This window comes from Balearica regulorum, chromosome 2 (assembly GCF_011004875.1).
Source record: "Balearica regulorum gibbericeps isolate bBalReg1 chromosome 2, bBalReg1.pri, whole genome shotgun sequence".
NCBI lineage: Eukaryota > Metazoa > Chordata > Aves > Gruiformes > Gruidae > Balearica > Balearica regulorum.
Genome location: NC_046185.1, coordinates 66,996,429 through 67,012,463, shown reverse-complemented (window position 1 = coordinate 67,012,463; position 16,035 = coordinate 66,996,429). Strand labels below are relative to the sequence as shown.

General features: G+C 42.3%; 2 protein-coding genes across 3 annotated transcripts in view; one reads left to right on the top strand and one right to left on the bottom strand.

The window, feature by feature from the left end:
• Positions 1–2,229, bottom strand: part of INVS (inversin) — a 98,263-nt gene extending 96,034 nt beyond the window's left edge. The window contains exon 1 of one of the 2 annotated variants that reach the window (XM_075744593.1): positions 2,111–2,229. The gene's annotated coding sequence lies outside the window, so the exon portion shown is untranslated. The remainder of the gene's footprint in view (positions 1–2,110) is intronic. The other variant, XM_075744592.1, reaches the window with a different exon arrangement.
• An 86-nt stretch (positions 2,230–2,315) lies between these two features.
• ERP44 (endoplasmic reticulum protein 44) overlaps positions 2,316–16,035 on the top strand; it is a 53,098-nt gene continuing 39,378 nt past the window's right edge. Inside the window, exon 1 of the mRNA XM_075744604.1 lies at positions 2,316–2,516. Within this exon, the coding sequence (XP_075600719.1) occupies positions 2,460–2,516 (57 nt within the window). The 5' untranslated portion in view covers positions 2,316–2,459. The remainder of the gene's footprint in view (positions 2,517–16,035) is intronic.

Genomic DNA, 16,035 nt, shown 5'->3' with positions numbered 1-16,035 from the left:
TCCTCAAAAGCTTCTTCTGGATACCGAGAATACATCAGACTCTGTGAGACTCTCTACATTATTAAGTGGACCTATATGCACCATTGGAATTTTACATTTGTTCCAATTTTGAGATACTAGTTTTATTCTCCAAACTTACCACATTTTCTTTACATTTTACCCTTCCACAAGCAAATAAACTATAATATAAAACATCCAGGGGCAGCAGTGTAAAATTCAGCAAATACTGGAGAACTTAGTAAAGCACCAGAAGCATCCCAGTTACATCAACAATTATATAAAACTGACTGCATACAGGAGAGAATTAATAATGGAAGATGTTCATAATTTCCAGATGAAAAGAAGAGCCACATCTGCATAAAGTGTCAGTAATCATACAGGTGAGAGAGAGAAGCAACTAATTATCTCTACAGCAATTCTCAGTATTGTAACTCCATTGAAAGAGCTAATTCTGCATCAGAAAAATTCTAAAATATTAAGAAGAACTATAAAAGGAAAATATATAACTTTCCTCAGATATTTCTCTCATGTATATGACAGATTAATTGGTATCTGGAGGACTTGTTTGATAAAGATCCTCATTAACAAAAAATGAGGCATTTATTCATAAGGGATGAAAAACAACAATAAAAATCAAGAAATAACTATAAGACCTGCTTATAAAAAGTTACATAATTGACATTATCTGTAATATGCATCCTATTACTGAAATCAAGTAAATAATTCACTTTTTCATCTTTAAGCTAACATATAAAGATTAGCCTTGTCGAGTCACCTGAAATGAAGGGACAGACATATGGACACCAGGAGCTCTTCAAAGTATGTGAAATTTCATACCAAACTATGTCTACTTTGCATTACAAAGATAATCAGAATTACATCATTTTTCTATTCAGCAAAACATGAGGTGGTTAAAATTTACACAAGATCCCTCTACCAAATTTTACTGATAAAGTTTCCAAGTGAAGAATGAGCTGCTGTAAAAAAATGTCAAAGTATTTTTCAAATGTGAATGAATTCACAAGGTAAGATGTTCATTCTACAGACTGAGGAGCACAGGCTCTTAAGGTAGACATAGCAGAACTAATAAAATTTAAGTTCCAATTTCAGACCATGAAGACATGATTTGTGTATATACATTGGTGTTTTCAGCTCATCAAACTAACAGGACAAATGATTTTTGCAGGGTCACCTGTGAGGTCTGAGCCTGTCAGGCTTTCTATGAAGCCAAACTGGGCTTGGTTTGCCAAAAGCTGATGCAAGGGATTTTCTTTTAAATGGCGTTATGCCCCATTTCACTCCTTACACTTGTTGTACATACTGGAAATGTGAAGAACACAAAGTGCAGCTTTCCATGATCTTTTTGAGACAGCTCTGCAAGGCCTCAAAGCATATGCATATATATATACACATACTGTAAGTTCCAATGTTTTACTGGAGGAGGATGAAGCACTGGATTTTAGGTGTTCTTCTTTTTCAGCATTTAGAACTCAGGAAGTTACAAAAAGCACACATCTGTTGAGGCGTCACAGAATCAAAGTGAATGCTGACGTTCCACTTTAACCCTATTATTAAGCTAAACTTTCCCAACCCTCCCAACCAGCCGCTCCGCCCCCCTCACACAGGGCTGCGTTCCCCCGCATTGCAACAGAAAGTTGCTTCCCCAACTCTGAGGAAACGAAGACCCCCACGGCGCCTCAACGCCCCTCCTCATCCCCCCCCCAGCCAAAGCCCTTTCCCCAGTCCCGGCGGCTGAAGGGCCAAGGCGGGACTCAGCGACGCCAAACGAAACGTGGACAGATTTTCACGGGCGCCACCGGGGCTGCTCAACCCACCCGGGCTCCGCGGAACCGATTCGATCCCCGGCTCAGAAACGGAGCTGCCGCCCGCCACTGCTGAGGGCTGGCAGGGACCCCACGCCCCGCCCGGATAGAGGAGCCGCGGGACCCATACCGGAGCCCCAGCGTCCGATCAAGAGCGCCAGAGGCTGCGGTGCTACGGAACGCCTCCCCACCAAGGCGGAAAGGGTTAACCCTGCCTCGCCCGGGCGGTGACAGCCTCCGTCGCCTCCCTCCCGTCCCCAGCGCCGCAGCTGCGCCCCGTAACTCACCTCGACCCCACCCGCCTCCTCATTGCGCCGCCACCAGGCCCCACCCCTCACCGGCCGGGCGGGGCTGGGGCTCACGCGCGGACAGCCCCGGTGCGTTGTGGGATCGCTCCCCCCCCCCCCCCGCGCCTCCTGCCCCTCCTTCCCTTCCCGGGCGGTGGCAGCAACAGTTGGAACTACGTTTCCCGGCGTGCCCCGCGCAACGTGGGTACCCGGAAGTGAGCGACGGAGGCGGGGAGCGCGGGGCCCCGCGGTGGAACTTGCCCGGGTGTTTCCTGGCGACGGGGGAAGTGAGGAGCCGCCGCGGAGAGTGGGAGCCGCGTTTCTCCCCCTCCCGGGCGCCCGATCTACCATGAGACCCGCCATCTTCCCGCTCCTGCCTGACCCTGGCTGCCTCCTCGTCCTCCTGGTAAGCGACCGGCTCCCCATAGCACTTCCCTCCCCGCCGCTCCGCCGCCCGACCCGCCGGGGCCCCGCTGGGAGGCGGGGGAGCATCGGCCTGGGCTGGGCGGCGTGTCGGCGGCCGGTGGGCCTCGGGGCTCTTCCTTCCTGGCTGCCAGCGTCCTCCTGCTCGCCCCGCAAGTGCGCGCCAGGGACGTGCCTCGGGCCGGGAAGCGGCCCCCGGTGCCCCCGCGGTGCCGCCCCTCGCCCCGCCGGGGCCGCTCCGCCGGCACCTGCTCGGCGGGGGAGGGGAGGGAGGCGAGCGGCGGCTGCGGGAGAGGCCCCGGTTGGCGGAGCTCGGTGTTGTGGCCGAGGCTGATAGGCTGCGGACCCGGAACGGGCCGGCTGCGGGGCGGGGACGGGCCTGCTGGGCTCGCCTCTCTCCGGGCCCAGGCTCGGGAGCTGCCGTGGGCCCAGAGCATTGGCCTGGCGGGCGGTGGGGCCTCGCCCCGGCTCCTCCGCGGAGAAGGCCGGCGTCGCGCCTCCCTCCCCTCTTCAGGAACCGAAGAGGGAAAGGGAAAGGAGGGAGCGGGCCCGGAGGGGCCCCGCAGCCCCTCGGGCGGTAGCGGGAACCGTGGCTACCGGGTAGAAACTGCCTTAACGGTGCCTCTCCGGAGTCCGCTTGTGCTGCCGCCCTTAAACCGAGGGGAGCGGGTTCCCGTGCCCGAGTGAGGACGGGGCTGCCCTTCCGTGGGCACGCCTGCGGTGCAGTAACCCCCTCCAAGCTCGGTGGCAGAAGCTGGGGAAAACTTCCCAACCTGTCTTGTACTGTCGTCACGTTTATCTTTAGTTGTCAGGCTACAGCGTTATTTTTTTTGACTGGCATTACATGCGTGACTGAAGCCACTTTCTGGCTTTGCACACACAGAAATTCAATCACTGATGCGTGTGTTTTGTGGAGATAAGTTGTCTGTGTTATGTTCTAGCTATTTCTTAAAAAATCAGCTGATGTAGTGATTCTTACTTTTCCAGAATTGTATTGGGCCAGGTTCTGGATCTCTCATAGCATAAGTGACTTGCAGAGCTACAGGGGACTTGTGTGAATAAGTTTAATAGGATTTGGTCTTAAGATACTACTGTGTTTAATCAATCTATTTTAAACATTTGTGTGGATAAAATTGGCCAGAAATGAAGAAATAATTGGATGTAAAGGTAGGTGGAGCTTTGGGAATCCAAAAGGAAGTATGTAGTAATACAGCAACTGATCAATGATTTAATAAATGTAAATGTGAGGACAAATACTTATTGAATAGAATAAGCACTTGTTATCCCTTTGAAATGTGCACTTGTACCTGGATAAGCTCTCGTTAAATTATTATAAACTTGCTGTAGTTTTATGGTTAGTAACTATATCTGATTGGTAAAGTTTGAAAAAACACATTGGAAATGTTTGTATATAGATGGCTATTTATAGTTTGTTAGCTCACTATATGAGAGACTAAAGTGAAGAACCCAGTATTTTTCAGTCACATCTGTGAGTTAAAACAAAAAGAACGTTGCTCGTATGCTAGGTTGGTTTTTACCATTGTTTTAAGTACAGACTCCAATGAGCAAAAACAAGGAACATGTACTGTTTTAAAATGTCATTGAAATGAGCAAGTACAACTTTGAAAAATTGGGCATGAGTTAATGAAAGCATTTTTCTTTCTTTCTACATGGTACAGTTGATCAATGCAAATTTAATACGCATCAGTTATCTGTGCGTGCCAAATAGGAAATGACCAAGAATCTGAAATTTCCCCATGTTTTAGTTGTTGTTTCTTTGTGTGTGGGTCACTTAAACCAGTTGCTAATGTGTTTAAGAAGATCTGTATACATAAAACCTCAAGAAGAATGCAGGTCAGAGTTGTTACTTTAAAAAAAAAAAAAAAAGTGTCACGTTATCTGTATAATTCTTCAGCATCGCACATATCAGACGTGGCCCTGTATTGTAAGGTGCCTAGTTACATACTTTGATCAGTGAATCGTTCCTTTTAGTGGATTTCTTAAGACTTTTGGAAAAGTTGTTCAGAGCAGACTGGGAGTGGGAGGGATCCTTTTTCTTTAAAATAGCTGAAAAACTATTTTACAAAGTATGGTGTCTGCCTGTTTTCTCATAGTATTCAGAGAATGTGGTGGGGTGTACTAGATTGGCTGTAAAGTTCTGGTAACTGTTTTTCTTGTTACTGACAGCCATGAATACTTAACACCAGCAGCATAATCATGGTCTTGGTTGGTGACGTTTGGGAGAGCCTTCTGCTCTGCATCCAAAGGATGTGCCGTCTAGCAGAGCCTCTTTGAGCATGGCAGTTGGCGTATTTTTGGATAAGTGAGCTTATTAGTGTTATATCAATGAATGGTTCCTAAACCAGAATACAGTGCTACGTAGCTGTGAAAACAGCGTACTAAGCTGGTCTTGCTTAGTAATAGCAATGAAGTTAAAAAAAAATAAAATTTCAATTTCCAGGCTGTTGGATAAGCATATTTCTCTTCTAGATGGGGAATTAAAATGCTGCAGAAGGAAGAAAAGATACAGTGTCAATATCAAAAGAAGTTATTTTGTCTAAAGAAGTTTGACAGTAGGATATCATCAAAATTTCATGGGGCTTTGGGCCTCTTTCTAATATTCTTCTGCCTGGTCTCACTGAAGGTTGGGTTGCTAGGATGGAGATTGCAGCTCAGAACATTACAGGGATACCTACCAGTCCCAGCACAACTCTTTCCTCTTCCAACTTTTCAACCTCATGCGCTAGCATTGTACTGGGCTGCTAGGAGATGAAAAGGGACTGGAGAGAGGACCGGGGAAGTCCAGGCTGGCATGAGCCCTGCCTCAGCAATACTGGAGCTGAGTGGAAGGGCAAGCAGCGCACAGCACAGGCTGCAGAGGATTGTCTACAGCTGATCGGAAGACTGGAATAAGAGATGCATAGTAATGTCATGTGGCCCCTTGTGCTCATAGATTAAGATGCTTCTGCCATGTTGGTATATGGCTTAATAGTGGGTAGGACAGATCTTTAAGATGAATCCAAGACAGTGAAATAAATGCTGATGGGACAGTGGCTCATCACGTTCTCCTCTAGGGCAAGGTGTGGTTCTTGGGCTTTGCTCTAACCAATCATTCTGTATGTTTGCCTCTACTTGCAGATGTGTGTACTTCGCCTATAACGAAAATTCTAGAACAAGACGCTGTTGCGCATGGTGCTTCTGCATATGTATGAAAGACATTTGTCATACTGCTCAGTACTTCACTGGGAGGTTCATGTGCAGTGTCCCTGAGGAATAGATATCACTAGAGGAAACCACCAACTGATAGTGAGGGAAATGAAGGAGGAAGTTCTCTGTAATTTTTTTATTTCTTTTTTTTTTTCTTCTTTCCCTCAAACAACTGTAAAAGGATTTCACAATTCTTGCAGCTCTATCTATGGAGGTTTATTAGATTTCAGAACACCACTACTATACCTCTTCTTTGTAGCTTGTTTGGAAAGATGTTGTGGACAAACTGAGAACACCTCCTTAACGTATTTGGCAACATCTTTGGAAGAGCATATTTGTTGTCTCATATTCTCAGAATGTGAAATGTCGGAATGTTTTCTGAGTTTTAAAGCTTACCTAGTTTTCTAATAAAAAGTAGCTTCTCTTCACTTGGGATTATTACGGAAGCCTAGTATATATTCCATTTATGATTCAGTAGCCCTGCTATGGATCCTCTACCTTCTGAGTTGATAGAGTTTATCATTGGCAGGTAATATTTAGTGTTACAGATGGTCTTACACTATAATGTTTTACATTTTTAGTGACGCTTTCAAAATACTAGTCATATAGCACTGTAATTGCAGCTATTAGGAGCAGTAACTTGAGACACTAGTCAAGGAGCTTTTGGTTTTCCTATTCAACTTTTAACTGGGTAATATTCCTGTTTCTTGTTTGACTGCCACTGCCTTCTGCATCTTGTTAATATGATGCCAAGTACCCAAATAGTGAAAGTAAAATGAAATAAAATTGTCTTTTAACTAAATGTTAAATGCTGTAGTAAGTAGTAAGTTGCCCAAAGAAAAGTTAAACTCTGTACATTTTACAATGCGTAGAGCGTATTTCTGTGCGTTTGCCCGTCTCTGCTTATGTATTAACAAACAAATTTTATAGTTGTGAATCCCACTTAAAATCTAATATTCTGAATTTGAGCATTAGTCAAAGATTGTAGTTACAGGCAAATTTTAGCTCACTGAGCCTTATATAATGAAAGGGGTTCCCTCCAAGAGTAGCATGGGAGTTCTGAGCTGTCCATCATCTGTCATACCTTCTAAAGAGTGAAATAGCAGTTAACTGAGGACCTTTCCCTAGGTTAGGGGGGGTGGGGAGGAGGAGCAGGGGAAGCTTAGACTCTTGCTGTGAAGAAGACTTGCATTCTTCTTGCTCTGCCATGTGATGGGCAAGCTTCCTGTTTGGAGCGCTCAGGAGGAAAGAGAGGAGAAACTGAATTGATTATTCAAACAGAAGACTCAGACAACACCGGAAAATGTATAAATGAGTTATTGACAGTAGGATGTCAGGGATCATGTTGCTAGCAGCTGAAGAACTCTGTGGTGACACCCTCCTTAATTTTCTTTTAGTATCCTTACTGTTCTCCTCTGTAATCTGCTTTGATTTTTTTTGGCAGGACAGCTTTCTTAAGCAAGAGACTGATCTTCATACTGCTTTCTTGGGAAAGTAGAATTACCACTGGTTATTCTTATACATGTCCAGCAGTTATCCTCTGTGTTTTAATAAAACCTATTTATTTTTGAAGGATTTAAGGATTATATGCTGCTAATCAGGAGGGCAAATTGTTCACCTTGCAGGCTTTTTTGTAAGCCTCACTTGTATAGTTTCAGTTATTTTGTTTGCTTGAAGGGAGGGAGTTGTGTCATGCAAACACCGAGTATACAAATGTGCTGTAAATTTTATACCAGAGCTGCTTCAAAAGCTCTTCAAGAGACTTTAGACGTATTTTCAAGTAATAGGTACTTCAATAGTAGAGTGGTTTTGGATGCATTACCTCTTTTTTTTTTCTTTCTAAACCATTTTTTTTTCTCCCTAAAACTAAACTGGAGAAAGCTCCCTTGAGAAGTAGAGGAGGGCAGGTGCACTGTAGAGAATTGGGAAAGGAAGTGAGATCAAGTTTCTTTCTGAGAGTTCTGCCTTTGCACTTCTTTCCTCCCCAGTGTGCGTTCATGCATCAGAAGCATGCTAACCATTGGTAGAAACATAGGTAATTTTCTTTTTCAAAACTGTTAGTAATGTCAACTGCTCATATAATCTAATTTTAAAAAAATGTTCATAACTGAGACTTTAGAAGTTTCATTAGCTTTAATTATTTTAATTTACTGGCTCTCAGGTATTTAATTTTACATTAAGGGTTATTCTGTAAAGCAGTTGCTATACTCAACACTAACTCAGAATATTTTTTTTTTCACTGCCAATTGAGAATATTTCTCCAAACCAACTGTAGGACCATGTCCATATTAAGTTATGCTCTGATGATAACAGAAAGTGCCTTACAAAAAGCAACAAGATATATTGAAAGAGTTCCATAATTTTTCCTTTTTTCATGTATGCTACTACTGAGAAACTGACTACCCTGGTAATACACCCTTTACAGTTAAGAGCCATTCATGCCATTAAAACGTGCCAAGTTCCAGTACTGTGCCCTCCAGATAGGCACCTGCTACTTGCACCCTCTTCTAGGAATAAACCAAACCTGGAAGCTCCTTCCCATGCATGCATATACGCCTTTTCAGTAATCTGGTAGTGATCTACAAGATTTGCTCTTTATGTAGCTGATAGAAGGTAAATGTTATCTTGTTGGGTGCAGTGGCACCGAGCAAAATACAAAGTGCAATGGTGTATGTCTTAAAGTGTGTACCAATTGAAATAGTGAAAGCAGTGAGGACAGAACATCATACACGATTATCTAAATGCAGGTGCGCTATGCATATCTCCAGCAAATAACTGGTTCCCAAGTAATTGTATATGCAGTATGAGGTTTCTGGTAAACACAATAAATCTCCTGCTCATCTGTTTTTATTGTAGTAAATGTTTGGGGTTTTTTCCCTCCCCTTGTTTCTTGATCTACATTAGTTTGGCTTTAGCAAGAAAGCTTTGATGAACAGGAATATTGTGAGTCTTGCTGTATTTGCCTGATAGGGTCAAGTTGTAGAGTTTTGGTTTTTGATTGCCACCAGCAGTTTGATCATTTAAATTGGAAGGGACATCTATAGGTCAGCTAGTCTTACTCCCTGCTCAATGCAAGACTAACTTAGAAGGGTTTTTCCCTAACTGAGATTTAAATATTTCCAAGGATGGAAGTTCTGCGGCATCTCTGGGCACCTGTTTTAATGTTTGATCAAAACCTTGTTGAAAGTTTTATCTGAAAAATCTATTTGGAACTGCAGCTTGTGTCTGTTGCCTCTTGTTCTACCGCTGTGCATCTTAGTGAAGGTAAAGCCCGACTCTTATCAATAACCTCCGATTAGGTCCTTGGTAACAGCAATAGTAGCTTCCTCTTCTTAAGGCTGAACAAATGCAGTTGTCTCAGCCTTTCCTTGTATACCCTGTTCCCCAGCCACTATTCATCTCTGTAGCCATCTGCTGGACTTCACTCCCATATGTTAATATGTCTTGTACAAGCAACCCCAGAGCTGGACAGAATCCTTCAGATGTGGTCCCACAAGTGCCAAATGAAAGGGAAGAATCATTTCCCTTGGTCTGCTGGCTATGCTTTTGGTAACGCAGCCCAGTATGCAGTTGTCATTGCTGCAAGGGGCATGCTGCTGAGTCCCATTCAACTTGTCCCCCAAGACCTGTTCTGCAAAGCTGTTTTCTGTCTGGCTCCAGCCTGTATGGGGTTATTCCACCCGAGATGCAGGACTTTGCCTTTGTTGAACTTCATGAGGTTTTTGTCAGGCCGTTTCTCCAACCAGTTGAGGTCACTCTGAATAGCAGATCTCCCCTGTAGCATATAAGCCACTTCCCCCAGTTCAGCATCCTCAGGAAGTTTGCGGAGGGGGCACTCTGTTCCATCGTTCTGGTCATTAGTAAAGACAAACCTTGCACCCAATACTGATCTGGAGAAGCTTCATTAGAGACCAGTTGGACATGGTATCTTTGGTTACAGCCCTTTGAGCCTCGTAGTCCAGCTGCTATGTTGCTCGCTTATATCTTGTTCATATATCACTGATTTAGATCTAAGGATACTTTGAGACGCTGTGTTAGGAGCTTGCTAAAGTGAAGACAAACAATGTCCAGTATTCTTCCCTCATATACAGAGCTAATCATCTCACTACAGAAAACAGATTGATTTACTTATTCTAAATCCATGCTGGATGGATGTGGCTTCTGGAAAGAAAATTTGTCTTCATAATCCTCCTGGGGACCCAGGAAAATGCATTTTGTCTGGTTCTGTGGCTCTGTGTATGTCCAACTTAAGAGCTTTCTAATTTGGTCTTCCACTCACGTGAGTAATGCTTCTCTTCCCTGGTACTGCACTACTAGGCTTGGACCTCATCAGTAGAAAATCAGACAAAGATGACTTTGAGTATTTAAGTCTTTTCCATGTCCTCTGTCACTATGTCACCTGCTAGTTGAACAGCAGGCCTATAGTTTCCTTGGTCTTCCTCTTGTTGCCAGCATACCTGTAGAAATGCTCTGTCTTACGCTTACCATCCCTCTCTAGTTTCAACTCCAGCTGAGCTTGGGCTTTTCTAATTTCATCCTGCCTGCTCAAGCAATGTTTCTATACTCCTACCAAATATTTATTTTCTTACCTCTACTCATCCAGAGTTTTTTTAAACTCATCCAGAAATTCTGTGTTAACCCATGTTGGTCTTCTGCCATACGTATGTTCTGCACAGTGGAGTGGATTGGTGTTGTCCTTGAAGATCAACAGGCTCTCATGGGCCCTTTTGGCTTTCAGAGCCATGTTCTATGAGTGGACTGAATTGTTATTAAGACCTGAGTGTCTTCAGTTCTTGACACTTTTTTTTTTCCCCAGGATACTGTAAGGTATGTTTTTCTATTAAGAAATAAGTATCATAGTAGATTATAGATGGGAATTATTGTGAGACCCAGTCATTTGTGAGCTATATCTGAAAGTTTCATGAGCAGTGGTGATGAAATGAAACACTGCAGGTCTCATTTACTTGTTTGCTGGAAGAAGGAGGTTACCACACTTTGTGTTGCAGGCTCCCAGCTGCTTCACTTTGGGACCAAAATTAAGGCTATGCCAACCCACACAGAGATTTCAGATACATGGTTTTCATTCAGTTTCAAAGGAAGATACTTCTCTGTGGCATTAATTTCTTTAATCACTGAAACTTTGTATCCTAAATGGTGTTCATGAAACAGGAACCTGAGCAGAAGGTAGAGCCCTAGAAATGGAGTATAGTAAATGACCTGGTTGCTTGACATGCTTTTTGCAGTCAGCATGTCTCTTGTCTTGCCTGGCACCAACAATTCTTGCCTCGAATCCGTGTGTGTTTCACTGAGGTGCATCCAAAAAAACCCCAAAAGTCTACAAGGATGTCAGGTTGTCTGGGTTTTGTTTTTATAGATTTGTGAAGAGAAGTGGGGGGAAGAAAAGCAATTTTATCTCTGGTGTAAGATAACTGGCAGTAAAGCTTACGTTTCATCTCCAAGTGGATTCGTGTGGCAATTGGGCATAAATATGGGAGAGATCTTGTTTGTTAGGAACTCTGCAAGGAAGTATTTTGAAAAGCAAGGAATAGGTGCCTGTTCCAATGGTCTCAAAAAAGAAAACAACAGCTGTGATACTGTTTAGCTGTTTCCCATAGCTGTCGTGATTATGAAGTGATGATATAATTAACTTTCTCAAAAGCTTCAGGAAGGGAAAGCTTTTCAATGATGTATCCACATTTGTAATCCCAAGAAAAGCTTTTTGTTCCTTTAGTCACTGTCTGTCACTTCTGTCTCTTCCAGTTTATTGAAATCCCTTTTCTTAAAACTTGCTGGAAACACTTAGCTCCTAATTTCTGTGCCAGTCATAAAAATTATGGATTTTCATAAATGTGTGTATGAAAATCCTGCCCCCCTCCCTTTTGCTCTTCTCCCTGTTGAGTCAATTCACTTGGGATTTTGGACAGAATGACTGAAAGACAAATTGGTTGCTTCACAAAGGTAATTAAGAGAGTATGTGGTGCAGGGGGTGAACAGTTGGGGTTCTTTGCTACTAATGATCTGTTAATTAGTGAAGGGAGCTCAGCGAGTGTATAGGCCTCTCAGGAATTACCTTTGAATGACATTTAAAACTGCTTTGGTAATTTCAGGGAGGAGAGGCCTTTTTAATTTTTTTAATATTTTTTTTTCTGTCAACATAGGCCGCTAGAATTTGCTAAACTGGTGCAAATATGTACATATAATTAGCATTACATAGCTATTAAACATTATTTTAAAATAAACCAATACATAGCTGTGATACCTTGCTGAGGATTTTGGTAACAATTTTGGTTACAGCAATCCTCTGCTTTGAGACCAACAAGCTCGCTAGATGGAGGTGGCTAATTGCAGACCCAGAGTGTCTGAGACTTGCTCCCAGGTCAAGCACTGCATCATGTGAATGTGTTAATATTATTTTAGAACCAGTCTGGAATACTTGCTTGGATATTTTTTGTGGGAGTCAGCCTGAAGTTGGCATGGTTAATATTCCTTGGGGGAGCATTGGGGTATCTCTGTATCATCCTCTTTTGTGCATTTCAAAATATCTGTGGCATGTGTCCTGTCCTCTGCATTATTTACTCTTCTGCTGTCCAGAGATGTCCAGGATAAATTGACTGCGTATGTGCAGGCCCTTAGCAGCTGGTTAGGATAGAAAGAAAATAGCTCTTAGTCTGAAATTAGCCATTCGTTCTTCAGGCTGCGTGCAGATGTGGTCCCAAAGGTGAATTTTTCTCTTCAGAGGCAGGCAATGTTGCCTTAATTAATGTTCTTCTACAGAAGATAGCCACTGGATTAGTTGTAAAACTTAACTTTTTTTTCTCATTCAAATTGGGATATTTTTCCAATGCCAGCATGTCAATTAGAATGCAAGCAACTGTGGAATAGTATTTCTATTACTGCTTATTTGGAAAGATCTTTATCCTCTCATATGTCATTTTAAGGTAGCAAATAATAAATACTAACCTAAAAATTGAGACAAAGCATTTGTTAAAGACAAGCTAATGGGTTGCCAGTGAGCTTTAAACTACTGTGTTTGTAGTTTGCATGTGTAGAATGGAAGTTTGTGGAGTGTGCATCATCTTTGCCTGCAATGAAGAAAATAATCAAAGTAACATAAATAAAGATGTTTTAAATTGATTTATTCTAAAGTTCAGAGTTCTGATGTTAAGGAAATGGGAAGCTGAGGCAACAAAAGTCCACTCTATTTTAGAAATTTTATAATTTCAAAATTCTAAGGTGGTGTTCTTCATTTTGTTTCCTCAAAAAAGGAGGCAGGAGAAGCAGCAGCATAGGACTGAACCTCAAATGTTTTTAATGTCTAGACAAAAGCTTCATACACTCTGGACGGCTGTGTCACGAAGTACTGTAGTTGGCTTTTCATAGTTGCCCAAAACCGTAACCTCCTGCTGAAAGGTTACGTGGTCATCTGAGGAAATGCGGCATCGCGATCTTGCTGAAGGAAGAAAAAAATCTGTAGCATAAGGAGGGTCTTAGTGGCATTGGAAGCATTATTGCTAAAAGCTCTAGATTGGAGGATTAATAAACTGGGGTGGTTGCATGCATATTCTGGCTGAGATTGCAGGGCATAGCATGACCATTGTCATGGTTTTACCCCAGCCGGCAGCTGAGCAACACTCAGCCACTTGTTCGCTCCCCCCCATTGGAATGGGGGAGAGAATTGGAAGAGTTAAAGTGAGAAAACTCGTGGGTTGAGATAAAGACAGTTTAATAGGTAAAGCAAAAGCCGCACGCACAAGCAAAGCAAAGCAAGGAATTCATTCACCACTTCCCATGGGCAGGCAGGTGTTCAGCCATCTCCAGGAAAGCAGGGCTCTGTCACGCGTAACGGTTACTTGGGAAGACAAACACCATTGCTCCGAACGCCACCGTGCTGCTGCCCACACCCCCCCCCCCTTCCCCCAAGCTCCTTGTAAACTGAGCATGATGTCATATAGTATGGAATATCCCTTTGGTCAGTTTGGGTCACCTGTCCTGTCTGTGTCTCCTCCCAACTTCTTGTGCACCCCCAGCCATCCCGCTGGCAGGGCAGTGCAAGAAGTAGAAAAGGCCTCGGCCCCGTGTAAACACTGCTCAACAATAGGTCCATAGAACAAAAACATCTCTGTTATTATCAGTGCTGTCTCCAGCACAAATCCAAAACATATCCCCACACTAGCTACTATGAAGAAAATCAATCCTCTCAGCTGAAACCAGGACAACCATGTAATGTTAAAACTGGAGGAGTGTAAGAATTGAACTTGAACTACTAATTGTCATACGTACATTTGGTGCTCTACGTTAGGAGTGTCGCTCCATTGTTTAGTTCTAGTCGTCATTGCCTTCAGCATCAGATAAGGCTGAGCCAAATCAAGCTGGCTGCACTTCTATGCTCTCAAACCGATTTTGTTACTTGGAAGTACAAATAGGCAGCAGCACTAATATGAACAGTAGAATTTAAACAGTGTTATCAGAGACTGGTTTGTCTGCTTGTCTTCCCTTATGTTGTCTTTAGAGTTGCAGTTAAACCGGTATGTTTTGCTTCCCTTTGGGTGGACTGAGAGGAGAATGACCCTAGCTGTATTTTTCACTTAAGTATTTTGTTTGTCTAATTGCCATTTCCACTGCTTTTCTTTTTTTTTCTATTCCAGTACCTCAGCTGCATAGTTTAAAGCTGTGTGGATCCCAAACCTCTGGAGCCACAGGATTGTGGTACTTCATCTTTAACTGCTGATAAGAATATGTGAAATGCAGATTTCTCCAAGGCTGCACTTTCTATTTTATCTAAATTGCTTCTTAGGTATTTCTGTCATGGAGGTCTAGTATGTACGTGTTTATGATAGCCTTTATTTTTCCATTTCCATTGAGCAGTTGGTTTTGGTAATTCATACCTACTTTTAAAACAAGTTCCTACCTGAAAGGTAAAACAGAACAGGCTTGTCTTTGCTTAAAGTTCCTGCCTTTCTTGATACTGCAAAAAAGATAGATAACTTGATGTTTTGGAGCAGAAGAGTGAGAAGGTATTGCAAATAGATGATATGGTTAATAAAAAGAGAAGCAGCTAAAAGTGAGTAGGTGTTGCAATCGAGCCTTTTTCTTAAAATAAGTTGATTTTTGTCTTGTTGGACAATAATCTCAATATGTATTAAAATCTATCTAAGTAAAAATTGTGTGTTTATTTTTAAAGCAGTAGAATGTGTGTAGGCAGCAAGTATGGAAAATTCAGTTATCCACTTATACATTCAATCCTTCAGATTATTCCAAGGTAGCAAATGTTCACATGACCTAGGAGATACTTTCTGATGAAAATACTATGTCTATTTTCAATTTCTTCCTCCAAGATTATACTTTAAAGGAGAGATTCTGAATTCTGTGGCCACTTCTTCCACAGAATACTGTAAAAGTTTTGGTTTCATTTGAATATCCATTTTAATCACTAGCCCAAGAATGAACAAAACATACATACATATTTTAAAATTATTAAAAAAAAATATTCTCATTTCTTGTTCTGCTGTCGCCCTGTGTGTAAAGACTAAAATCAAGGGCACAGAAAAGACTGTAGAAGATCATAGTGAGTAACAGGACAGTATGTTGCTTTCTGTAATGATCCATGTGACTCTCAAAACACAGTTCCTAATAAGCCTTCTATTTAGACTTGACTATTTATATGAAATGACTCACAATTTCTTCCCTATTGCTACGCATCAAAATTATTTCCAAAATATTTTAAGTGGAAAAATGGCTCTGACTTATCTTAAAATGCAGAGAGGAAAGTTATGGAAAATGATTTGCATTTCAAGGTTACATATGTGATCTGTGACATGAGGAATGGAGTTAGGAGTACACACTCTGCAAGGTTTAAACTCTCTACAATGAATGTTTTTGGTAATGGGTTTTATGTGTAATAGCAATGGCTGAAGCAGAGAACAGGCTTTTTACTTCATGAAAAGGGGCAGCAAACTATTCTGCTCTGCTAGCTTTATCGAAATCTTGACAAGGTAAGACCAAGCTACCCTTTATTTTGTATTGCTGGGTTACAGCTTTGACAAGTTCAGAAACTTCAGGGTGCTGGCTTTCATATACAGCAACAGCTGCTTAACTTGAGCTAATCATTTGGGAGATTGCATTTGTGTTTTTTGTGCTTTATTCCTTTTTGAAAGTGAATCCTTGTGTTTCCAAATAATCAAAGCAGGTGGTAGATATGTAAAAGAAAGAGTTACTAGAACATGAGGTTGTGGGGTTTTTTTCCTAAGAAGCTGCACATATTATACCTTTTTTTTTTTTTCCAGGGGAATTCTAGC